The 25,800-nt window shown below is 41.1% G+C and overlaps 1 protein-coding gene across 13 annotated transcripts in view; it reads left to right on the top strand.

The window, feature by feature from the left end:
* Window positions 1-25,704, top strand: part of PPFIBP1 (PPFIA binding protein 1) — a 174,030-nt gene extending 148,326 nt beyond the window's left edge. For 7 of the 13 annotated variants that reach the window (XM_044228753.1, XM_044228752.1, XM_044228754.1 and 4 more), the window contains 17 exons: window positions 4,853-4,968; window positions 5,934-5,990; window positions 7,289-7,349; window positions 7,707-7,736; window positions 9,637-9,808; window positions 10,290-10,322; window positions 12,457-12,607; window positions 12,894-13,022; window positions 14,947-15,097; window positions 15,785-15,896; window positions 16,044-16,132; window positions 19,578-19,700; window positions 20,372-20,548; window positions 21,127-21,315; window positions 22,616-22,795; window positions 23,503-23,568; window positions 23,849-25,704. In XM_044228753.1, the coding sequence (XP_044084688.1) occupies window positions 4,853-4,968; window positions 5,934-5,990; window positions 7,289-7,349; window positions 7,707-7,736; window positions 9,637-9,808; window positions 10,290-10,322; window positions 12,457-12,607; window positions 12,894-13,022; window positions 14,947-15,097; window positions 15,785-15,896; window positions 16,044-16,132; window positions 19,578-19,700; window positions 20,372-20,548; window positions 21,127-21,315; window positions 22,616-22,795; window positions 23,503-23,568; window positions 23,849-23,935 (1,923 nt within the window). In that variant the 3' untranslated portion in view covers window positions 23,936-25,704. The remainder of the gene's footprint in view (window positions 1-4,852; window positions 4,969-5,933; window positions 5,991-7,288; window positions 7,350-7,706; window positions 7,737-9,636; window positions 9,809-10,289; window positions 10,323-12,456; window positions 12,608-12,893; window positions 13,023-14,946; window positions 15,098-15,784; window positions 15,897-16,043; window positions 16,133-19,577; window positions 19,701-20,371; window positions 20,549-21,126; window positions 21,316-22,615; window positions 22,796-23,502; window positions 23,569-23,848) is intronic. The other 6 variants (XM_044228761.1, XM_044228759.1, XM_044228764.1 and 3 more) reach the window with 3 other exon arrangements.
* Window positions 25,705-25,800: the final 96 nt, after the last annotated feature.

Below are 25,800 nucleotides of genomic sequence, written 5' to 3'. Positions count from 1 at the left end.
GTTTTGCTAACAAATGTGTGATGTGGGTAAGGCTCAGCAGGATCATTTCTTCTTCGCTCCACTGGGCAATAGTTGGAATGGCGTGAAGGCTGGAGGCTTGAGTCATCCGAAGGCTACCCATTTGTATATCACATGGTTGGTACTACTGTTGGCCAGGACCTCAGCTGAGGCCCTAGCTGGAAATACCTGTGACTCCCTGGCTTTCTTCTAGCATAGTGTTTAGATCCTAAGGATGAGCATCCCAATAAGAGGACTGGACATATTTATATCATCTTTTATGCTATGACTCGGAAATCCTGTGGCATCTCTTCTCCTGTAGTCACAGGCCCACACACATTCACAGAGAGGAAACAAAGACCCTACCTCTTGATGGACAAGTAATAATATCACATTTGAGAAGAACACATGGAATGGCATATACCCCTACGACCATATTCGACTAGTACAACTGCCCTCCACTCTCTGGCTACAATCATTTATATCCCTCCCCCATGCAAAATGTCCTCATCCCCTTGTCAAAGACTTTTGGTCTTATTCCAGTCAGGCTTCCGCATCCCAAGACCTTGTCATCCAGGCCAAGATGTAGGTGCAGCTGCTCAGGTTTCGCTTCTCGAGTAGCACTCCATTCCATTTAAAGAACCAGGAAATTCAAGGTCAAGCCATTTGTCCCCTACACACCTGACATACAGTGGTGGAATGGGCATAGTAACTACTGGGCATTCCCATTCAAGAAGAGGGAACATAGACATGGAAGACACCCACGTATCATTAGTCAGTAGCAGTTCCCAAATCCAGCCAGGCTCGTGTGGCCAGTTCCTTGACAGGGCCCAGACCTTTGGGCTCTTGGTTGTTCTTTGGGAGTCATCTTTCCATTTCCAGGAGAAAGAACCTGTAATTGCAGATGAGTTGTTTTCTGCAAAAGTATCTATACGGGTCCGGGGCCTTCTGCCTTCTACTATCTCTGACCCTCTTGGTCTAATTTGGTATAATATTTTATTCATTTGGAATTTCTTATGAATCAATTTCTAATCCACTCCATCAGGTAAAGGATATCCACAATTATCTTCACCATAAGACTTTCTCTATCTTAAGTTTTCTGTATGGCTGTATGGCTGCTATGGAATATCCCTCTATTTTTAGAGTTGTCAAACTTTTTGAAGGTTTCAATGAGACAGCTGTACCTTAAGTCTTCCTGAGGTCTTAACCTAGGCACACCCGTGGCTTCCTGACAGCACCTCCCTCTTTGCCCTAGAACTTTTAATTTTAGTGCAGTGTACTGTCTAGAGAAACTGGGGATGGGAAAAATTGTTTTTGTTATTGTTGTTTTTGTTTTTTAACTAAACAGTCTTGGCTACCTTATGTTTTCCAATTCCCCTTTTGGTCGTCTTTCCTTTAACGTATTACTGTATGCAGTGAGAAAAAACCAAGTGGCATCTTTTCTTTTCATATCTATTCCTGCTGATTACCTAATGAGAAAACGAAATTTGAATTGCATGAAAATGAATTCAAGGAGGAAACATTTCTCTCTTCACTATAGGAGAGGGCTAAAATATGTCAGTCATAAGGATTACTGGGTAGGGGAAATTGGAAGGTGGTGATCAAAAGAGACGGACTTCCAGTTATAAGACAAGTGTGCTGGGGGTATAAGGTACAACGTGATGACTATAGTTAACACTGCTGTCTGGTATGCTTGAAGGTTGCTAAGACTGTAGATCCGAAAAGTTCTCATTGCAAGGAAAAAAAATATGTTTTTTTTTTCCTTTCCTTTTCTTTTCTTTTTTTTTTTTAAATTTATACGGTACTGCATGTCAGTGATATTCCAATAAAATTGGAAAAAAGAGGCAAAGGATTAGTTAAGGAATAAAAAATATTTTAGAGGGGGAAATAAAAAATATGTTAGAGGGGAAAAATCCCCTAATTGCTAATTATATTTCTACTGAAGGGAAAAATAAGATCTGACAGTCAATGAGTATGCTTGCTGCCTGTTTACAGAATGGCGGATGTTACATGTAAGATTTGCCCAGATAGTCTCTTTAAAAAAGTCTTTCCTATGTGAATTGTACTTTGATGAGACTTTTCGTTTGGAACCAGAATGATTTGATGAGGATTGAGTGTGTTCAGCCACATTGTTAAAGAAGATCTAGGAGGGAGATTGGAGTTGGGAGTTAAAGTCCTAAGTTCAAAACGAAATCAAGGAAATGGATTAGTTTGTTAGTGGAGCCATTTCCTTCCCCATGATTAGGAACCCGGGGAGCTACTGTGAACTCGACAACACAAGGGATGATGGCTCAGTAATTCGCCCAGAACTAATCATAAAGATTCAAATAAAAAAAAAAAAAAAAGATAGTGAAGTAATCTCCTATTTTACAGCAATAAGACTTCTTAAAGAACAAAATTCAGGGGCGCCTGGGTGGCTCAGTAGGTTAAACCTCTGCCTTCGGCTCAGGTTATGATCTCAGGGTCCTGGGATCAAGTCCCACATTGGGCTCTCTGCTCAGCAGGGAGCCTGCTTCCTCCTCTCTCTCTCTCTCTCTCTCTCTCTCTCTCTCTCTGCCTACTTGTGATCTCTCTCTGTCAAATAAATAAATAAAATCTTTAAAAAAAAAATTCAGCTGAGAAAATTTTTTTTTTTTTTAAAGATTTTATTTATTTTATTTAACAGATAGAGATCACAAGTAGGCAGAGAGGCAGGCAGAAAGAGAGGGAGGAGGAAGCGGGCTCCCTGCTGAGCAGAGAGCCCTATGTGGGGCTCGATTCCAGGACCCTGGGATCATGACCTGAGCTGAAGGCAGAGGCTTTAACCCACTGAGCCACTCAGGCGCCCCTCAGCTGAGAAAATTTTTAACACAGGGATGATGGCTCTGTAAGTTGCCCAGAACTAATCATAAAGATTCAAAAAAAAAAAAAAAATCATGAAGCAACGAGATCGGACTTGTTGTTAAAGAACAAACTTCAACTGAGTAAATTTGCAACATCTTACTGGCTTTATTCAGCAATTTATGAATCAGGCAATGTCTGTTTTAGCAGATGGAAAGGAACTCTATGGATCTGTACAAAATGAAGGGCTTTTTTAGGCCAAAGGAAGCAGGAGCAGAGGATCAGGCTGGTCATTTGCTGGTTGGTTAAGTAGGGTTACTTTCCTTAATGTGCAGCAAAGGGAAGTCTTGGGGCGGGGTGGGTCAGCTAACTTACTAAGGGCAGGCAAGTGCCGATTGGTTGACCTAGGTCTGCCTTTTTCTGGGAGTGCCGAGCACGGAAACTTAGCTAAGTTTGGGTTTACTGACATGGAGCTTAACACGAACCACTCCATCGTGGGCCCAATCAGATTATTTCAACAGACTTCACATGTTATAACCTCTTAGTGTCAAGGAATGAGACCACCGTTCAGTAACTGGAACAAAAAGCCACAGAGCTAAATGTATTGCTTATTTAGTTACCTCGGTGAACTTTGTTGGTCAGGGACAGTCTCTTTGATCATATGTGGGGCATGCGGGGTTGCTTGGAGCTCAGGGATTAAAGGACTCTCAGAGGCTAGAGAGAGTTGACATCCGCGTGGACGTGTGGTTACAGAGGTGAGACTGTCCTTGATTGATTGGCATCTAGAAGTATGTTCCAGGTTGTGAGTCCCTACCTTCCTGGCTGACTTCAGAAGGGAGGCACAGTCAATGATTGGTTGGTTGACTGGCAGACTGAATTCACTGAGGAAAATTTTATTTTTTTATCACAATATTTTTTAAGTGATTCATGTATTGTAGTTTATGATGGGCTCTTACACCATACTGCTCTACAGTCATCGGAAATTATTTAACCCCAGAGTATAAAATTTCTTCCATAGATTCATTCCATCCTTAGGGCACACAAAGCATTTGTTTAGGAAGGTGTATTTAGGCATTTTTGTTGTTGCTGCTGTAGTATTATTAAGCCGAGTGTTTTAAGTGGTATCCACAAAGAACTGGTTTGGGGGTTGCCTAGGTGGCTCAGTCGTTAAGTGTCTGCCTTCTGCTCAGGTCGTGATCCCAGGGTTCTGGGATGGAGCCCCTCATCAGGCTCCCTGCTTAGGGAAGTGGGAAGCCTGCTTCTCCCTCTCCCACTCCTCCTGCTTGTGTTCCCTCTCACCATGTCTCTCTCTGTCAAATAAATAAAATCTTAAAAAAAAAACTGGTTTGAACAACATTCTATATTAGACTAGTGGTAGAAAATAAAGTGAAAACAGGTGTGTTTACAAAGCACTTTACCCAAATCTCATCTCAAATCATGACAACCCTGTCAGGTAGGCATTGCCATTCTCATGTTACAGAGGAGAAAACTGGTACCCAGTTAAGTGACTTGCATAGGTTAGAACCAAAATTTTTACTAGGGCTTAAAGTTGTCAGGATCAACTGTTGACTTACTTGATGGTATTTATTATGTTTTATTCAGAACCAAGTTCAAAAATGACCTTCCTCGGGGCACCTGGGTGGCTCAGTGGGTTAATCCTCTGCCTTCAGCTCAGGTCATGATCTCAGGGTCCTGGGATCGAGCCCTACATCGAGATCTCTGCTAAGCAGGGAGCCTGCTTCCCCCTCTCTCTCTGCCTGCCTCTCTGCCTACTGGTGATCACTCTCTCTCTGTCAAATAAATAAATAAAACCTTAAAAAAAAAAAAATGACCTTCCTCCAGAATGTTTTCTCTGACTTTAACAGTCATTGATGTTTATATCCAGAGACCATTTTATAAATACAAGAATAGTGTTTTTAAACATAGGTGTATGAAATTTTTTCGATGGACCATGTAATTGTCTCGGTTATTTTTTTTTTCTCTGTGACTTCTGTCTTATTTATTGGATTTTTTACTTTCTCTAATTACATTACAGTTCCACACCAGCATCTTGCAAGTTTCAATCCCTTCATTAATGCCAACATCTAAGGGCTTGGAAATGTCTGAAAGAGCAAAATTGCCTCCTCAACCAGAGACTTCATTCGAAGAAAGGTATGTCATTTATGACCCAACATTGCAATATAAATGTTCAGCAGAGTAGATCAAGCAAACACAAGAGTGCATTGCAATTTATTTACAGACACAGGTTTTACTGTGAGAGGCAAGAAACTGTAAGGCTTGTGCCAGGGGACCAGTGTAAATCAATCACTACAGTCAGTTCTGGATTATTGAAATAAAGGGTGTGAAGCAAGAAGTCCTAGGGCAGGAGTCCAGGGAGGTGTGGTGTTCAGGTTAGAGAGAGATTTTAGGGGACTCAAGTTTTATGTCCTAAGTCATGGGGAGCCGCCAGTGGGTCCCAAGCCCCATAGCAATGGTCATGTGGCCCAGGCTGTTCGGAAGAAGGATTTGGGACAAGGATACAGTAGTTTCTCCATTAACAAGTAGAATTTTGAGGGAGCATGTTCTCAATTACTTAACCTTATAATGAGACTGAATAAAATAAAATATAATAGAATATTTTAGGGGCACTTGGGTGGCTCAGTGGGTTAAGCCTCTGCCTTTGGCTCAGGTCATGATCCCAGGGTCCTGGGATTGAGCCCCACATAGGGCTCTCTGCTCGGCAGGGAGCCTGCTTCCTCTTCTCTCTCTGCCTGCTTCTCTGCCTACTTGTGATCTCTCTGTCAGATAAATAAGTAAAATATTTTTTAACAAAAGAAAATATAGTAGAAAATTTTAAAAGAGAGGGGCAGCTGGGAATCCTCAGTAAGTTCAGCAGCTGACTCTTGATCTCAGCTCAGGTCTTAATCTCAGGGTTGTGGGTTCAAGTCCCATGCTGGGCATGGAGCCTGTGTTTAAAAACAAAACAAAACACATGACTATTTTAAAAGAGAAATAGCTTCCCCAGCACAATTATTTTTTTTTTTTGACAGTTCTGCTTACTTAGAATATATATGGTCTTTTACTTGTGAAGCACACACATTCCATTTTTTTTCCTTTTCTTTTCTTTCTTCTTTTAGTGATGGAAAAATAATCCTCGGTGCTTCTGTTGAAACCCAGCCGTGCGATAGTCTTTCGTAAGTCACGTTCTTGAATGTGGAAAATGTCATTGATACCTGGGAGAGAGGAAGCTTCTGACAAACTCACAGTGACCACTGTGAGAAGCAGATGACTGAGGCCTGAATACATTAATGCAGGTGTGGTGGTTGGATGTCAGGGAAAGGGGAGATTGTGAGTTAACAAAGAGATACTTGCTCATTGACCGTTATCCATTATCTTGTGCCAAGTGTTTGCACGGCTTTAGCCTTCCTTCATCAGTTTTCATGTGAAGTGCAGTGCTTTGAATTTCAGGTTTCCACTGGCTTGCATTTTGACCCTAGCAGAAAAGAGTCACAGAGAATAATGTAATGGCTGGAAAGGCTGCAGTAGTTTTTTGCATTCTCCATGTAGTAAACTGGTCCATTATCTATGTTTATCCAAGTTCAAGTCTGAATTAGGAAAATCTATTTCCAGAGCAAAGATGAGATCTTCTCTTTTCTCACCATTATCTTTTACTTTATTTGATACTGGACAAGTCCAGTAACTTATGTACACATGAGTACATGAGAATTGCCTTTTAAAAGTTTGTGTATGTATGTTATTCTGCTTCTTAGAGCTTTTTTCTCTCTCTAAACTGGTCACCTATTCCTGCCTCCCATTTTTGAAAAGACCAGCCCTGTATACTTGAATGCTAGTTATGTGAAAGGGAAAAAAATTTCTGGGTGTTTACAGTGTCACTTCGCCTTTGCAAGGATAGCAAACAAATTATTATGGGCAGCCAGAGGGATTTTTCTTGTATGCCTCGATCAGAACTGTAAAATAAACTACTTGGCCAGATTCAGAAAATGGATTCCTTTGTGAATTGAAAAGTAACACTTCTGTTCTTTATTTTAATTACAAGGATTATATGTAAATAGTATGTGAATGTTTTAAAAGTTCCCTGGTATATTAACTAAAATTTAAACAAAAATAAAAAATAAAAAAGTTCCTGGTCTAAATGTATACATAAAAGGATACACCACTGGTCCGTGGAAAAATGCTGGTTTATTTTCAAATGTTGACATCACAAGGAGAGTCCTAAGTGTTTTTCCAGCTATTCTAACATGTGTGGGACATTTAGAGTTATTGGCAGGACAGTTAACCACCTCTGCTTTTAAAAGAACTCAATGTTATAATTTAGTAAAGCACATAAGTGACTGCCTGAATCCGGATTTTCTTTTATGACCAGGATTCAACCCACACACAGTTTTAGTTTCTTTCCAAGATATTCTCCTAAGAAACAGTGGCACCAGAGCCACTTATTATTAATCCTAATTACTATTATTGTTATTTTTAGAACTTCAAGTCTGCAAAAGTCCAGCAGCCTGGGCAATCTGAAGAGAGAGTCATCAGACGGGGTTGGTTCTGTGTTGTTTCTCTGTCTGTTACCCTGAGACGCAAATATTTAGGGATCCTCACATTTTCCCATTTTGCAAATAAAACTCTCAAGAAGAGCTTGAGGTTTCTCTAATGCAGATTTATTAGATACCACAGTTAATGGTAAATACTAAGAAGGATGAATATGAACGGTTGAAACTAGTATATATAATCACAACTGAAGACTTTAATTAGCCATTATTGGAAATAAATGGAACGGAGATTGTGTAGTTTAGAAGTAGATAAAAGTTTATTTTAATTTCTAGAATTGTATGTAACAGATTGTGAATATATGAAGCCATTCCTGTAACAATCTAAAATATTATTGTTTTGAACAGGAAAAGGAGTCTGTTCAGAAGCCTCCAGAGGTAATTTTTATGTCCAGATTACAATGGAAAAATGTTTGTGATGTCTGATACATGTGATTGCTTAAATGTCTCCAAAAAACCCAAACTCAGAACCTCCAAAACATGTTGTATGAAAGAAGCCAGACACGAAAGATCAGATAGTACAGGATTCCATTTATGTGAAGTATGTAGAATAGATAAATCCATAGAGACAGAACACAGTTTGGCGGTTGCCAGAGATGGAGAGGGAGGAACGGAGAGAAACTGCTTCCTGGGTGAAGGGTTTTATTCAGAATGATGGAAATGTTTGGGGGCTAGGTGGAGGTGGCAGTTATATAACACCGTGAGTGGACTAAATGTCCCCTAATTGTTCACTTTTTATGTTTCACCTCAATAAACTGTTGGGGGGGGGGTACAAAAAAACAGACAAAACCCCAAACTCTCAATCAGGCTAGTGATATTCTTAATTATCATATTTGGGCTTCCTAAGACCTCACAAAAAGTCCTTAGGTCACCCGCCCAAGAACAGCTGTTTATTTAATATAACCACTGTGTATACAGAAACATTTTGGTGTTCTGTTTTTTTGTCTTTTATTTTTTTTTTTTAAAGACCTCATCAACAAGGGCTCTCGTTCTTCCTTCCTCTAATTTTCAATCATTAACTCTGTAAAGGCTACATTCTGGTAGGCCACTTCCAGATGCACTCCCTTGACTGCTGGCTCTGAATGCCTTGAGTTATAATGTAGGTGTCCCTGATAAGGCACAGTCTGTGCACACAGCTGTAATTACAGGCATCCTTTGTCCTTTTTTGCCTTGCCAATTCAATAAATGATTAAATGATTTTGACATCTGTGGTGAGACGTAGGTAATAGTTGCACTAAACTGTGGCATCTATAAACTTGTAGTTACAATGAGCAATAAATTCAGAGGATAAAATAACCACCTTCAAAGCTTGTGTCCCCTCTCCCCTTTCTCCACCTCTGCAAAAACAAAAACAGAGGGCAGGAGATGTTAGAGGAATGAGAGCATGCAAATCAAAGCATCTTTAGATTCTACTAAAACAATATAACAGATCATGTTACTGTAACTGCTAATTCAAATAACAAGAAAGCTAAAAAATCAAGAGTACTTAGAAGTATAACTTAATTACAGTTAAGGTTCGCGATAAAGACCTTGACCTGTTAGAGACAGCCAAAGAATCTTCTGAATCGATGAAGAAAATTTTAATTATAACAAGTTTAGTTTTGGTGTTAAGTGTATCTGAGCATGTCATAGCGTTTGAAAATTGGTGATCCGTGTCGGGTAACTTGCAGGCAAGGTAATGAATATGTCTCAGAACACCCTCTCAAAAACAAAATGTTTAATGGTCACTGGTTGTGTCCTCATTTGACTAGTAATTCCTTGAGAAGAATATTTGAAATAACTGGAGTAGAATCTCTTTCTGCTGCTGGTGTAGAAGCTTGGAGATAATGCCTCCTTTGCACAGTGATTATATTACGCTGGGCTTCACAAAGACTGGGAACTGCATTGTAGCCCAGTCTGTGTCATAACCATTCGAAAAATAGGAAGCCTGCTGGTATTCTGGTTATGCAGTACCTTATTTCCATGTCATTGGGGGAATGAGGCAAATAAAATTAAAATAAAGCTTGAGAATTTCTATATCCTAAATACTTCACATCCGAAGCATGCCGGTTATAGGTCAGTGACAAACATGTTTTTGTTGCTGCTCTTGCTTCCTAAGTAGCTTTCAGAACTGACTTTCTAAATTGTAATATGGTGCTTGGTGTTCATAATCAACTTGTCAGTTCCGTGATTCTTTTAAATAAAATCACATGTGTAACAGATCAGGTGTTGTGCCCAGCGTGTACTCCTAATTGTGCACAGCCACGCCGTTTTCCATTTATTATCACTTGTCTTTTAGGATAAAGCTCCTGTAGAAAGCAGCCCATTCGGGGGCCTCCCTCCGAAAGCTCCGGGGCGTGATGCATCCGTGGACGACAACCCCTTTGGCACTCGGAAAGCCAGATTGTCCTTTGGGCGTGGCTTTTTTAAAATAAAAAGTAACAAGAGGACAGCAAGTGCACCAAACTTGGGTATGTATGGCCAGCGTGCTTTTGCTTTAATTCACTCAGAACGAGGACAAGGTCAATCCCCTCCCTTCCCTGGTTCATCGATCTGTGTGTTTCTCTTTCTCAGAAATGAAGGTGAATGAGCTGGGGGAAATGTTTGCAAGAAACTGCCCCCATGGGTTTAATTCAGTGGTAATGATTGCTCTGTGCAGGCCGTCACCCTGCTCTCCTTGTTGGAGCATAAGTGTAGAGGAAAGACCAAAACCTTCACACTCTCTGACTTCATTGTAAACAGCTTCTCATCTGTTTCGAAAGTGGACCAATTAACCCCATATTGTTCCTGCTAATGGAGTCTGCGATGTTGGAAGCACAGCGCAGTGCTTGCCTTTCCTCCCCCTGTGTGTATTTTGTGAGTAGGACTTTGAGCTGTGTTTCATTTTGTCATTCTCCTGTGTTCTCTCCATTGGGCTGCGTGTGATTGTGTGCGTTGTTGGGATATCTGAAGATCGTAAACGAAGTGCCAGTGCACCCACCCTAGGTATCGTACCCCTGCATGCCAGCCTTTGCCAGTGCTGTCCTCCAGGCTGACTAATCCTTGCTCTTGGCATCTGCGATCTCTAGAAAGCAAGCTGGCAGCGATCAGAAAATGTTGTCCTCGACTCCAGAGAGTTCCTTCCGCCTGCTGCTAAAGTGGACTCTCTGGAGAGCCTTCGCTTCCCAGCCCCCGTGCTGTTTTAACCCCTGCTAATGACACCTTGCGAGGAGCTCTGGGAGCTCACGGCACCCTCAGAGTCCAGGGCAGGACTCTCCTGCCTCGTACCTTCCAGCTTTCTCACCCTTCCAGTGCATCCTGTCTCACACTAACTCCCAGGTCCTGGCAGTTCCTTCTCCATGTCTCCATTATCCCCAGAGAGCAATGTTTTCAGCCAAATCGAGAAGCCTGTAGAAGACATTGCAAATGATTGCTTTAGACTGACTTTTCTTAAGGGAACGTTCTTCTGACATTCATTGCTTTGAAGATGGAGGTGGCGTTTAGTGACACTGGAGGAAGATTTCTGGGATATCCAAGGAGCCTCCCCCAGAATGATTTTAGGAGAGGGGAAACTCCGTTTTCCTTTTTAAAAGTGTGGGGCATGGGAGGGAGGAAACATCCTCAAAACAAAAAAATGAAAACAGGATGCTTTTAGAATAAGGGTGAGTTAGGCAACATTTTCTGGTATACCCATACCCAAGATGGCTTTGGGGTTTGGATGGAAAGGTTCCTTTGGATTTTCCCTGAGATACCCATACACCAACTCACGTGGGTCAGCACAGGTTACTTCTCTCCCTTTGCAGTCTTACATTTCTAGAATACACATGGGATAAATAAAATCCAGACAACATTTTCAAATGTTTTTGCATCTTTCTTAGAAGAAATACATTGTTAATGCTAAGAGCCCAGTGCTGCTTATTATAACCTATAATCACAGCTGTGCTTCGTAGAAAAGTCAACCTCTGCAACTTTTATATCTTGCTAAAACATTTCTGTGATTTTTGTACAACTTTTTCTTTCCCGAAAAAGTGTCGTCTCACACTGAGGAAACGGTACCGCTTGTGTTTGTTAGTGGGGGATCATGCCTTAAGGGACAGGTAAAAGAATTAAGAAATAGAGAATGCTGGGAGAACTGGGCGTAGCAAATTTGGATGTTACTCTTTCAAGGCAGAATCAACAGACACTGATTTTATATCAGAAGAAAAATGTGTGCATATCCAGTACATTCTTTTCTCAGTAGGACATAGCAAGTTATAAATAGGAATAACTCTCTTGAGAAAAGACTGCGAGGGCTTGGTGACTAGGATCTGATGTAAATGCCAAAGGAGAGGAGGGAGTGAAAAGAAAATGCCAAAGAGTGTGAACGGGAGTAACAGGAAGAATATTAATTAGTATCAAGGGAATATTAAATAAGAAAATCTAAGAGAATTCTTCTGAGAATTGGATGGATTTGTTGAGTCTAAGATGTTCCTGCCACAGCACATTGGGAATATCCATAAACTTTCAGATCCTGAGTCTGGGGAGAGAGATTAGGACCAGAGATTGTGATACTGGCTGCTTATGAATGAGGGAAGCCATCATTTTGTGCCAGGCACGGAGTGGGTGAACTTGTTCAGAGATCCTGCTGGCAGGAGCCTAGAACAGAATCTCAGAGTGGAAGAAGAAGAGAAAACAGGTCCTACAGCAGAGAAGAAACGATCAGATGACAGATCTGGGAGATTGTCCTAACAAGATGAAGGAGATGATGATTTTGAAGAATGTGGGAAGAATGTCAGCAGTAGCCAGTGCTGCAGAAAAATTGAGATTAATTTCATTATGTACTCAGATCACTTAAAGAATGTGGCAATCCTATCCCACCTTTGAACTTCAAAGAGGTGGTAATTTGTGAGTTAATGAATTTAGGCACAATATCATATACGATATTATATGCATCATTCACTGATACACAGCAGACTGTAGAGCAGAACATACATTTGTGTTCCATCTGTAATATTTGTAGGGTGCTCTTTGTAAATTACTGCTTTACAGACCAACAGAAGAAGAATTTGTTAACAGTTGCTAAAGTTAAGAAGGGTAGCATCTAGTCATGTTCATTCTGTACTTTAAAACTCACCAAGTATGTATTCTGTTCTTGGAATAGCTGAAACAGAGAAGGAGACAGCTGAGCACCTAGATCTGGCTGGTGGATCTTCCCAGCCGAAAAATTCGCAGGGAGGCAGTCCCTTCCAGATATCTCCACCATCGCCGGATTCCAAAAAGAAATCCAGAGGTATCATGAAACTCTTTGGAAGGTAAGTAACACAGCAGACAACCGGAGGGGGCTTTGTGTTGTGTGTTGCTCAAATGTAGGAATAAATGGAAGATTGCCTAGAAACAAGTATGCAGTTGTAAGGCTTTGCTGTTCCTTTTATAGAAGGAAGATTGTGATCTGGGATGCACTAACTCACTGGGTCTCAGTTAAAGTGTAAATCCAGACGTCTTTTCTGATCATACATAAGCAATGTTCTCATTAACTTTCAAGTCCTAAGGTCTCCTCAGGTCTCTACAAGGCAATGTGATGTTGTTTCTTCTATTCAGACTTAGGAGAAGTCAGTCAACTACTTTCAACCCAGATGACCTGTCTGAGCCTGAATTTAAAAGAGGAGGGACAAGGGCAACTGCAGGGCCACGACTGGGCTGGTCTCGAGATTTGGGACAATCTAACAGGTGAGAAAAACTGAACGAATGGACTTTGACATCTCTACCCACATGTCCAGGCTGTGAGCACTTGCAATGTTAGTATTGTCCCTGGGCTGAGCAGTAGAATCCCTTGCTTACCCCTTTGCCTGGCAGAGGGGTCCGTCATCTTTAGAGCAGTGCGGGTTGGCAGTGGTTGGTGAAAATCATGCAGAATATGAGGGCTGCGAGAGCCAGGGGAGGAACCAAAGCTAAAGTGTCAGCAACATCTGTGCAAGAATGATTCTTTGACTTCAATCTGACCGAGAAAATAGTTACTCCAAGTACTCTAAAGCATAGCTCTAGAGAGATGGGCTAACATAGCGGTTAAGAGTAGGTTCTTGAGGGCGCCTGGGTGGCTCAGTGGGTTAAGCCGCTGCCTTCGGCTCAGGTCATGATCTCGGGGTCCTGGGATCGAGGCCCGCATCGGGCTCTCTGCTCAGCAGGGAGCCTGCTTCCTCCTCTCTCTCTGCCTGCCTCTCTGCCTACTTGTGATCTCTCTCTGTCAAATAAATAAATAAAATCTTTAAAAAAAAAAAAAAGAGTAGGTTCTAGAGACAGACTGCTTGGATCTGATTGCTGGCTTGGCTGCTTCCTGTAACCTGGGTGACCTTGGAGCAACTACATCCATGCTCTGCGCCTCCGTTTCCCCTGGTATGAATTAGTCTAATTGTGAAGATTAAAGGAGTTAATATGCATTGAGTATCTGATAAATAGTAACTGTTCAGTGAACGTTAATGACTAATGGATTCTGTGAAAGCTCCTACATTAAGACACAAATTCTAATGGAATTTAATCAGGATTAAATAATCCTGAATTTATCAGGACGATGTAATGCTTTATCTGTTAAGACTCTAGGAACTTTTCCTACACCCTTACCATAATTAAGGGCTGTTTTGAAATTACTATACTGACCTACTAAGCATGAGAAGGGTGGGGTTGGCAAACATCTAGCACAAACCATTACACTTAGTCTTTAGAACATGGTCTCTCCTACCCTCGCAGAAGACTGGGCACAGGTTTTATCAAGGAGGAAACCCTGGCTTTCTCCAAACACACGAAGGTCTCATTTGCCTTGTGTTCTCTTTATACACAGTAGAGGATCTCCTTGTGCTGTTTTAAAAAAAAATAAAGAATGGGACGCCTGGGTGGCGCAGTTGGTTGGACGACTGCCTTCAGCTCAGGGCGTGATCCTGGAGTCCCGGGATCGAGTCCCACATCAGGCTCCCAGCTCCATGGGGAGTCTGCTTCGCTCTCTGACCTTCTCCTCGCTCGTGCTCTCTCTCACTGTCTCTCTCTCTCAAATAAATAAAAAAATAAAATCTTAAAAATATATTTAAAAAAAAAAAATAAAAAAATAAAGAAAATTTTTGTTTATCTACATTTTTTTTTTCCCCAAAGAGGAACACGATTTACGTGTCAAGGTAGAAAATTTGACCCAGAAATTACTGTGATTATGTTTCCCTGTACTCAGTGATGGCATGTTGCGCTCTTCTCACTGATAACCATTTGGAGAGAAACCATAATTCTGCTACAGTTCAAGTTAGACTTGATTTCTCTCCATCTAACCTAGTGTTTTCTGTTTGGAAATTCAGTCTTCAAACCACGTTGACTGAAATTAGTACAGTGACTTGACTTGTTGGTTCAACTTGCTTTTCTTCCACACAATATGTTTCTTGCTCAAGCATATTGAATCTTTTGTGGTTTCATTTGAAATGAAAGCTGTGGTCCTTTTGAGGTAACTTTCAATGCCAGTACCACCTCCCCTAAACATGGACTGAAAAGTAAGCTTTTCACGGTCAAATAGGGCATTACTAGGGAATTTCTACATTAATTCAGTATAAGTTGGTCAACCTCGAGAAGCCACAGGGCTGGCTTGGAATTGTTCTTCACACAGTTGTTCATTTTCTTATAGCGACTTGGATATGCCATTTGCCAAATGGACCAAGGAGCAGGTTTGCGATTGGCTTGTGGAGCAGGGCTTGGGGTCCTACGTGAATTCAGGCAAGCACTGGATTGCATCTGGCCAAACACTTCTGCAGGCTTCTCAGCAAGATCTGGAGAAGGTGACTGCTTCTCTGTTTTGTTTAGACAATGGCTACTGAGAAAGAGAATATGATTGTAGAATTGTTTTATACTCCAGAAAGGAGAGTGGGGGGAGCCAGTCAGTACTCTTGAAAAACTGTGTTTTCTGCTTCACGGTTTTTTTTTTAATTTAATTTAATCGCATGGATTTAACAAGAAGGACCTGATCTTAATGATTCCTTATGAAACACGTAAGCCACTGGCTATTTTAATGAGAAATAATTGTATAGACATAATAATAAACCTTAAGCTTGTATTTCTCAGAATCTTTATGAGGCTTTAGCATTGGCCCAACTTCTCAGTGTAATGTATGCAATTCAGCTTCACTTTGCAAAAAGGAAAAGGAAAGAGCCCTACATCTTACGTCAAATTATTTAACATAGTTCCTAATTGTTTAACCTTTTGTACAGAAAGAATAGAATTCCAGTCTTGCTGAGGAAGGAGCCTACTAGGGAATGGAACATCCCACTAAACTAGTTGCTGTGGTCTTGGCTTTCTAGGGGCCTTTTGTTCAGCACAATTTCACCAGCTTGACTTGGCATGCTGACTGAACGGGATTGTCGGGTCTTTAACACTGGCTTCATTTGGGGGAACTGGCATCTTTTGCCAGTGGCATCTAGCCCATAGTGACAGAATGGTCAAACCAGTGTTTCTGCTTATTATTTCAGGAACTTGGGATTAAGAATTCACTTCATCGAAAGAAGCTCCAGCTGGCACTGCAAGCCGTGGGGTCTGAAGAAGAAACCAACCATGGAAAGCTGGATTTCAACTGGGTCACTAGTAAGAGATTTTAAATTCACTCATTCATGAATGAGTAAATGAGTGACTGAATGAATGAATGAATAAATGAATGAAGCTGCTTTTTCTTTTGAATCACAAGTACAGGTGTTGCGTGGCTTACTAACAACACTGATTTCTCTTCTGTAGGGTGGTTGGATGACATTGGTCTCCCCCAGTACAAGACCCAGTTTGACGAAGGACGGGTAGATGGTCGAATGCTCCATTACATGACTGTTGTAAGTGATTGGCTCCTGGGAGTTGGGGAAGGGGAGTGTCGAATTGCTTTTCTCTGGAAAGACACAGAAATAGTGAGCAAAATACATTGTTTTCACAATGATTCCACCAGAGTTTCAGGGTGTTGCCTTAACTTGAGAAGAGCCAAAAGAGTTTCTGTTAAGTTGAAGTCAGAGGATTTGGTGATTGCAGTACCGTTGGGAAATTTAAAACTTGGATTTAAGCTGTATGAAGGATAATCTAAACTCAGCTCTCCAGGAAGATGGTTTTACGTATATTCAACAATGTAGACACTGAAGTGCACACTTTGAAGGGGTAAATTTTTGCATAATTTTATATGCGAATTATATGTCATGAAGATGCTTTGTTTTATTTTATTTTAGATTTTATTCATTTATTTGAGAGAGAGAGTGAGATAGAGCACGAGCCCAGAGAGGGTCAGAAAGAGCAGGAGACTTTCACTAAGAAGGGAGCCTGATGTGAGGTTTGGTCCCGGGACTCTAGGATCATGACCTGAGCCGAAGGCAGCCACTTAACTGACTGAGCCACCAAGGCGCCCCTCTCCTAATGATGTTTAAAAAATAGAGTGTAGAGTGTCGAAGTTCTGGGGGTTTCTAAGTTACACATTCCTATATGCAGTGACTGCTCAGAAGAGACCACCCTCTTGACCTGACATCTAGAGACTCGTCTCCTCTCCTCCCTTCCGCTTTGGGGAACGTTACCCAAAACCTGCCTCCTTTCTCTCTTTAGCCCCATTCCACTAGGGGAGTAATTGCAGAGGCAAGAAGTAGGGTGAGGTGGACTCTCTCTGATTCCTGCATTACTGTTCCGTATTTTTATCCTTCCATCTAAGAGGTAGAAGCACTTTACAACAGTGGAAAGATGGTTTCCAGGAGAACTTGTTCTAGATTCCGCAGTCCTGTTAGTGCACTGCTGCTTTAGATTCTTTTCTTTTAAAAGGCCTTTTGTGAGCTACGCTCTGGAACCAACTCCCAAAAGTATCTTCTTTAAGTTTGTTGAAAATTTGGGGCACCTGGGTGGCTCAGTGGGTTAAAGCCTCTGTCTTCAGCTCAGGCCATGATCTCAGGGTCCTGGGATTGAGCCCCGCATCGGGCTCTCTGCTCAGCGGGGAGCCTGCTTCCTCCTCTCTCTCTCTCTGCCTGCCTCTCTGCCTACTTGTGAGCTCTGTCTATCAAATAAATAAAATCTTTAAAAAAAAAAAAAGTTTGTTGAAAATTTCAAACAGCTTATTTTTCAATGTCAAAATTGTGGGGTTCTTTTCATGGGATTCATTTTCTTCTCTGTCATTGAACCAAAGTCCATACCTTGGTGGGCACCTGCTTGTAATAACACGAGCGCATGGCACATTGCATGTATACTGTGTGCCAGACACTCTTCCAAGCTCTGTACTCCTATGAATACTCTAGTTTCAGCAGGCCTTGAGGTGACATTCTTGTTATCCCCCAGTGTTTAGGTGAGGGAATGAGAAACTTGAGAAACGGGGTAGCTCAACCAAGTTTCCACAGCCAGAAAGTAGTCAAAAGTCACAGGGTGTTTGAACCTAAGATGTTTCCAGATTCCTCCTTTTAATAGCTCAGCCTGGAACAAATTCAGTAAATACTTGCCTGCCTGTCTAGATAGGTATGCTTCTGCACGAACGTGAGCAGATTCAGGCTTAAAACCACAAGAAATGTGCATATAAATTTTGTGACTATAAAAGAGTAAATCATCTTAGAAAATTTGACCTCAAAAGTTCTGAGTCACAAAAATACCTATTTGAACACGGTATCCTGGGCTGGATCCTGGAATAGAGAAAGGACCTAGTGGAAAAACTGGTGAAATCTGAGTAAAGTCTGTAGTTTTAATTACCTTTTTTTGTTTATGTTAATTCCTCAGTTTTGATGACTACATCATGGTTTTAGAAGGTGTTAACCATTAGGGGAAGCTGAGTGAAGGATATATGGAACTATTATCTCTCTTTGGCAGCTCTTTGGTAAATTAAAATTACCTAAAAGATTTTTTTAGGGGCACCTGGGTGGCTCAGTGGGTTAAGCCCCTGCCTTTGGCTCAGGTCATGATCTCAGGGTCCTGGGATCAAGTCTGGCATTGGGCTCTCTGCTTGGCGGGGAGCCTGCTTCCTCCTCTCTCTGTCTGCCTGCCTCTCTGCCTACTTGTGATCTTGCTCTGTCAAATAAATAAATAAAAATCTTAAAAAAAACAAAAGATTTGTTAAAAAAATCTAAAAACAGTATCTGTTTTGATTTAAAACAGCCCTTTAAAAAAAATCTCTCAAGCTAAAATAATTTGCATTGTATTTACATTGTAATCATTATGTATTTAAATTTTTTTAAATCTGAAAGACTTGAATTAGTTGAAACTGACCCACATGGAAATGTTTTGAATGGGTGTCTCAATCCTAGATTAAAATGTGTTGAATGCCTTCTAACTTACCATAAGGAAGTGCCTTTTAAGAAATTGATCCAGAAAAAAATTCAGGAAATAATTTTGCTCAGTAGCTTTAAGAATTTAAGCTGATTGTCTAATATTTTTATTTAAAAACTATTTCTATAATAGATTATCACCTCCCCCCGCCCCCACCAACAAATGTGTTTATCAGTAAGGTGTGTCTAAAATGGGTATTTTTCTTGTTTTATTTTCTGGGTGTGTTTGGAAATAGACTGGTGCTTATCTTGACACTGCCCTCCACATCACCTTCTGAAATAATTTGTTTTGGTGTGTTTGGTATGTTTGAAATGTTCCCAATAACCACAGACTGAGGAAAGTTACACCTGGAAGGAACTGGTGGTGATACATGTTGCTACTAATAACTTCTTCATGTCTCCTTTCTGTTTAACTCTCACCAAAACCTTCTCATCGATCAACATAATTTTCCCAAAACTATTCACAGACTCTGCTGGATAGAGCATAATAATCAAGAACTAGAGATTCCTTGAGGCTTGGGGAATACTATAACAGAGATATTTTTCTGATTTTCTCCCAAATGGTGATGTGCCTTAGTTCAGCAAACCCAGTTCTGCTGTCCTCACTGAACATCATGTGCTCTTAGCTCTTTGCTTTATGACACCAAATCAAAGTGTAACCCAGCCAATTCCTTTCAAACTGTGCTCTACAGAGCTGTGGGGTCTCACGATCCTGTTTCAAAGTGTCTGGAAGAGAAACAGGTGAAACTTGGCTTCTGTTGATGCAACACTAATTTTTTTGTTGTTGTTTTTAATTTGGGGTCCTGGAGAGGATTTTGTTGGGAACAGGAAAAAAAGTGTTCTGTTACCAAATAAAGGGTTTGAAAATGCAAGTGCTCCAGGCCTGTTGGTAGAGGGATTTCCTAGTTTTACTTGTTTTCTGAAATTTCCCTGAGAAGGTCCTCCTGCTCTAGGCCAGCTCAGTGAACTCCTCTTTTTGTTCTTCTTCTTCTTTTTTTTTTTCCAGGATGACTTACTGTCTTTGAAGGTCGTGAGTGTGCTACATCATCTCAGTATCAAAAGGGCTATCCAGGTCCTGAGGATCAATAACTTTGAACCGAACTGTCTGCGGAGGCGGCCGTCTGACGAGGTAGCACCTGAGGTTGAGATTCCCGCTGCATGTGCTCTCCATGCACCGGACAGCTGTGCAGGCAAAATAGTCACACGAGTCTTCATGGGCCGGCAGGGAAGGCTTCTGCCATCCTCAGAGCCTCAAGTCCAGCCTCATTACCTTCTCGGGCTTTATTTTCCTATGTCCCCCCCATTGTGATGGCTCTACCTGTGTAACCACAAAGATTGTGTTTTAATTTCCCTCCCTCCTTTTCTCGGGTGTCTTTTATTTTCCTGCCTCCTTAAGCCACAGAGTTAAATATCACTCTAGAGACTTGTTTTCCTAAAGCCCTGCTTCATGAGTTTGTGAAAAAAGCTTGGAACACTGGCACGGATGCCTCAAAACAAAACTGAGATTAGCAGACCCCTCTTCACCTTTTCTGTAAATACTTAGTGGGATGTCGAGGGAATTGTGCTCTAGAAGGCAGACTTTAGAAGGTGCAGTTTGAGTGTTTGGGATCCCACAGTCAATGGACTGAAGCTCCTTTTATTTTATTTTACTTTTTTCATAAAAAATAAAATGTTCCAGATTTCATTGTTTATGCACCACACCCAGTGCTCCATGCAATACGTGCCCTCCTTAATACCCACCACCAGGCTCACCCAACCCCCCACCCCCCGCCCCTCCAAAACCCTCTGTGTGTTTCTCAGAGCCCAGAGTCTCTCATGACTGAAGCTCCTGGTGGTGGTTTGTTCTCACAGAACAGTGTCACCCCATCCGAAGTTCAGCAGTGGACCAATCACCGGGTGATGGAGTGGCTGCGCTCCGTGGACTTGGCAGAATATGCCCCCAATCTCAGAGGCAGCGGTGTCCATGGTGGGCTCATGGTAAAACTCTCTTTTAATTGAAAAACTGACTTCTCATTTTGTTTCCATCAGTCGAATGAGTTAGGACATTATCAGTTTGCTTGTCATAATCCTAGCACCATCAAACTGAGCCCCCCTGTAACCATTTCTAGGGAGTCTTTACTTTCCAAGTATTTTTCCCCATCATGTATTTGTATCATGTAGGGCTAGATCAGATTTCAGTCCATTGTCTCTTATCTTGTGTGACCATCTGGCCACCGGTTCTCATGTGAGGCACAGCACCAAAAGCGTGAAACACCTGCCACATCCAGATTCTATTTCTGCACAGTGATTTAAGGAGTCGCCTTCCAAAGGCTCCACTTTGGGGAGCTACAAGCCCTAACTTTGGAATGCATGGATGTTGGGAACGGCTCTACTTCTCACTGGCTTAGGCAAAATAAAGATCTATAGCTTGAAAATCAAAGTCCATGCTCTGTCTCTCTGGGCTGTTGCGGGATCATTGGTGATGACTAAATGAAGGAACTTTGCCAATTACAAAGTGCAGGGCAGACATGCATGATACACAGTGCCTCAAATGACTCTTTTTTTTTTTTTTATAGGTTCTAGAACCTCGTTTTAATGTAGAAACCATGGCTCAGCTATTGAACATCCCACCAAGTAAGACCCTCTTGCGAAGACATTTGGCTACTCATTTCAACCTTCTGATCGGGGCCGAGGCCCAGCACCAAAAGCGTGATGCCATGGAGTTACCAGATTATGTACTCCTGACAGCCACGGCCAAAGTGAAGGTTGGTTCAGGCTTCTGTCTTCTAATAACTGGTTAAAGCAAAAACTAAAGCTGGGGCTTGGTTTTGACCTGACTGTCCCATTTTCTGGAGTTTACTGAGTCTTGTGGATGGGTTAATGGTCTGTGCATCTTTAAGAGTAATTAAGAAAATGCATTTTTACAAGTGTCTTTCTGGGGGAACCTTTGCTCACGTTGTTTATTCTATTAGAGTTAACATGATGAAGAGGATGACGTTGGGATGCAGTCAATGTATTGCCAATGCAGAGTCCATGACTTGGGCTCAAACATTGATTGCAGTTGTTCTATGGATAAATCCAGCAGAAGAGGAAGATTTCTCACACAGATTCAACTTTTCTGGCTTACAATGAACCAATCTTGCAAGTTAGAAAAAGATACTTAAGAAATGATTCAAGGTAGACCAACAGAGAATGGCTGTTTCCGGGTATACCCAGATTCATGGGTCATACCAAATTCAGATTACATTTTCTTCTTTTTAATCATTTCTCTGTGAACTCTTGTGAGTCTTTTATCTCAACAACTTAATGTAGAGGTAGAGTTTACCAGCTCTTCTGCAAATTTGTACCAAGTTCTTTATATACATAGATATTTCTTTCTCTCTCTCTCTCTCTTTTACCTCCTCTACCTGCCTGACACTTTCTCATTAGCTCCCTTTCTCTCTTAAAAGATCTGCCAGATTTGAAACTTCTGAAAGACTCTGTTCTATTTAAATTCTCAACATCAGCCTGATCACCGTCTGCTGAACAGATAGTCTCAGGGACTATGCAGTGACTCAGATGGAGTTTCTCTTCCAAGTATCATTAGAAATTCTCTCTCCAAACAAGCGAGGATTCCTTTAGCAATCTCAGTTCTGTTATGGAAGCATACCGGGCATACAGGATAATCATAGCTTCCCCCGAAAAGAAAACACAGGACCATTCTCTTTTCCTGATCTGAGATGGGAAAACCTTGCAAAACTGGATTCATCCCTGAGAAATATCATTGCATTAAGTCCTGTTTAATCAAAAACTAAGGCTCTTGGCATTTTTTTGCGTATCACCGTGAATGCGCAGCTAATTGGGGTGAATAAGGAGAACAAGCTTAATCTTCTGAGATTCATAATCTGGATCATATTTGGGCACATCAATCATACACACACAGGGTGCTTTTATTTTTGTCACACCCAATTTAATCATCCAGTTGCTTTTCTCTGTAAATGGAGTGAATAATTGAATCATGCATATTCTCAATTCTCTGCCATATGAGTTTTATTAAATCCCTGGATGTTTGCTTTTCTTTTAAAGCCAAGGAAACTTACCTTCAGCAATTTTGGGAATCTGAGAAGGAAGAGACAAGAAGATGGGGAAGAATATATTTGTCCTATGGAACTGGGACATCCATCAGGAAGTAACTCTAAGAAGGGATTTAAACCTGGATTGGACATGCGTCTGTATGACGAAGATGATTTGGACCGGTTGGAGCAGGTAAAGGCAATAGGACATGCCTGTTTTCTTTCAAGTTCCTCCAGCCATGAAACACTAAATGGAAACTTGCTGCACTGTGTCTACTAATCAGTTTTTTCTCTAATATCTGAAAATAAAGATAATAAGAAAATAATAGTCAATAGCTTCCCAGTTGCTTGCTATGTCCCAGGCACTATCCTCAGCACTTAATATATGTCAGCTTTCACGGTGATGGTAAAACATACAGAGCCTTGTCATCCTCAGTGTAGGGGGTAGGAAACCGAGGCACAGAGAGGCTGAGTAACTTACCTGAGATAGAAGAGCAGCTTGAAGACCTGGGCTTCCAAGCTGCCAGGCTGGGCTGCTCACTGATGTTATACTGTCTCTGGGTTATGGAAATCTGTGTATTAAGTCAAGTGGAAATACACAGCTCATGTAGTCTTTTTCAGTGCGAAGTCCTGGATTTGAGTATTGCCCCCTAGTCACCAATCCTTTGATGTCATTGTCAATATCAGAGCATTAGGCTAGATGTGCCAGTAAAGGGACATTTTGGCTCATTCTAAGCCTCTGGTTGCTGTAACGAAAGGAGGTATCCCCAGAAGTGTTCTGTTGCTCCCAGCCCGTTTCGTATACTTGCATTATTTCTTCTTTGACTTCTGCTCATTTTGCTGTCCTTTCTTTGAAATGATGCAACCGAGTAGGTCACGTGGTGGGTGTGTTCTTTACAGATGGAGGATTCAGAAGGTACGGTGAGACAGATAGGGGCGTTCTCCGAAGGCATCAACAATCTAACAGTAAGTCTGTAAAATGAAGTTAAAATGTTATTCTACAGGGGCACCTGGCTGGCTCCGTTGGTGGAGCGTGCGATTCTTGATCCCTGGGGTTGTGACTTCGAGCCCCACGTTGGGGGTAGAGATTACTTAAAAATCTTTAAAAATGAGAAGAAGTTTAAAATAAAAATGTTATTCTAAAAAGATGTTTAAAATAATCCCAAAGGACTGCATGTTTTAATGAAGTGTGTGTCATGCCGAGCTCCTGCTTCCTGTTTCATGACCCCATCTCCTTGTTTTCCAGCACATGTTAAAGGAGGACGACATGTTTCGGGATTTTGCCGCCTGTTCCCCCAGTGCCAGCATCACTGACGAGGACTCCAATGTTTAATCTGAGCACTTGGACGAGCATGAGGAGCCCCTTGGCTTTCCTCCACCTGATTTTTCAAACAACTCAAAGAATCTAGAACAAGCAACAGATTATATACAATTGATCATTCCACCTTCTCGGAAGTGGACACGGAGGGCTGGGTTGCGGGGGTGGGGGAGGGAGGCAGCGTGTGCCTATTCCGAAGACGCCATGAAAAATGAGACACTGGTGAATGAGAGTGTAGTGGTCTGTCCTCTATTTAATGTAAAATTCTGTGATATATTTAATATGCATTTAATATGAGTGTTTTACTATAGTGTTTCACGTTCCCATTCAACAGTACGCAGGATTTGGGGATCAGGAAGCAGTGCGTGGATGATCTCGTCACATCTGTGTGACAGCACTGTAGCTGTCAGCATAGGACATTACATGCTTTCAAAATCCGTATGTGGAATTTCCTCAAGTGTTCCACGTGCCCGCTAAATGCCAGCGGCCACCTCCAGCCGCCTCTTGTCCTATTTTATATATTTTTCTAAATATGTGTATATATTTAGTACATAGAAAATAGAACTTTTATTTTGTGACATACAGGAGATGATGAAAAGCAAATGCAGTGCTCCAAACAGTCATATACCAGCTGGTCCTCGAAAGGTTGGGATGATCTCTTCTTCTCCACAACTGAATTTTAATGATATTAAAAATGAAGTTAATATTGATCATCCCAACTAAATTAGGATATATGAAGTACCCCTTCTCTGATGACACATCACCCAGTTAATTGTTGAAGAGTTGAAAGTTTCAGCCTTCATCTTGGATCCTTTAGCCTCAAAAGGAAGAACACCAGGGACATTTGAATACTATTAACTCAAATGAATTCAGAAGTTCCCCCCCAAATTTGTAGAAATTTCTGAAGAAACCAGACCCAAACAAAAGCCTTCACAGTATTAAGCTGCTTATTTTCCTTCTTGCTGAGTATCTCATGACATCAAAATACTAACAATCTACCTACTGTTATTAGTTGTATATTTCTCAGGCTATCAGTGGATGGGATTTTGTTAAGCTGAATATGCATCTGAGCATTTCGTCTCAGTTCAGTAACGCTGAGGCTGCACAATGAGTTTTAGAATGGCTATATTTTGATGAGAAAACGTTTTTAGCACAGGGCCCAGATGACATTTATTTCTAAAGGAAATAGCTGTGGCAAAAACTTACTGTGTTTATCATTATCTTTAGGGGTAGTCGAAAAAATATCCTATTTTTTATTCACTACTACATCACTTCCCACGATAGCCAACATGGTAAAGACACGTTGTCACAAATTGGTGTGGGGAGAGGCAGTTCAGTATGTGCCCATGGATTTGCTTATAAATTCTATTTGAGTATCAGTGGTGTGATCTTGCAAGTTCTTAGCAGGTTACCAAGCTTTTCAACAAGGGCCTATAATACCAAATTACTGTTTATTCGTGACTAAAATGATCTGATGCTAATAATAATCCTTTACTTTCTACTATTCATTGTCTGCTAACTGTATTGGACTCTTACATACTAGTATTTTTTTTAATGTGAACATATGTCACCATTTGAAAAACAATTTCTTATACAAACCTGGTTAAAAAAAATATGCCAGAAGACTGTTAGAGATGCCAAATATTCTTTATTCAGGGCAGTGTAACATAACTGATGATACATGATAAAGTTAAAATTTTTTTTGATGAGATATATTTTATTTACAAAACATTGTGCACTGCTGGTTTTACCATATGAAAAGAAATAAAGTCAGTTGATAATTATCTCCTGTTTTTATGCTCTGTGACTTTATTTTCCATTGTGCAGAATACCCTGTAGGCTTTATTTCTGACCTATTAGAACAGTGACACAGATGCTTT

Source organism: Neovison vison, chromosome 12 (genome assembly GCF_020171115.1).
Source record: "Neovison vison isolate M4711 chromosome 12, ASM_NN_V1, whole genome shotgun sequence".
In the NCBI taxonomy this organism is placed as follows: Eukaryota; Metazoa; Chordata; class Mammalia; order Carnivora; family Mustelidae; genus Neogale; species Neogale vison.
The sequence above is the reverse complement of the archived record's forward strand: the minus strand, read 5'-3'. Positions and strand labels throughout refer to the sequence as shown.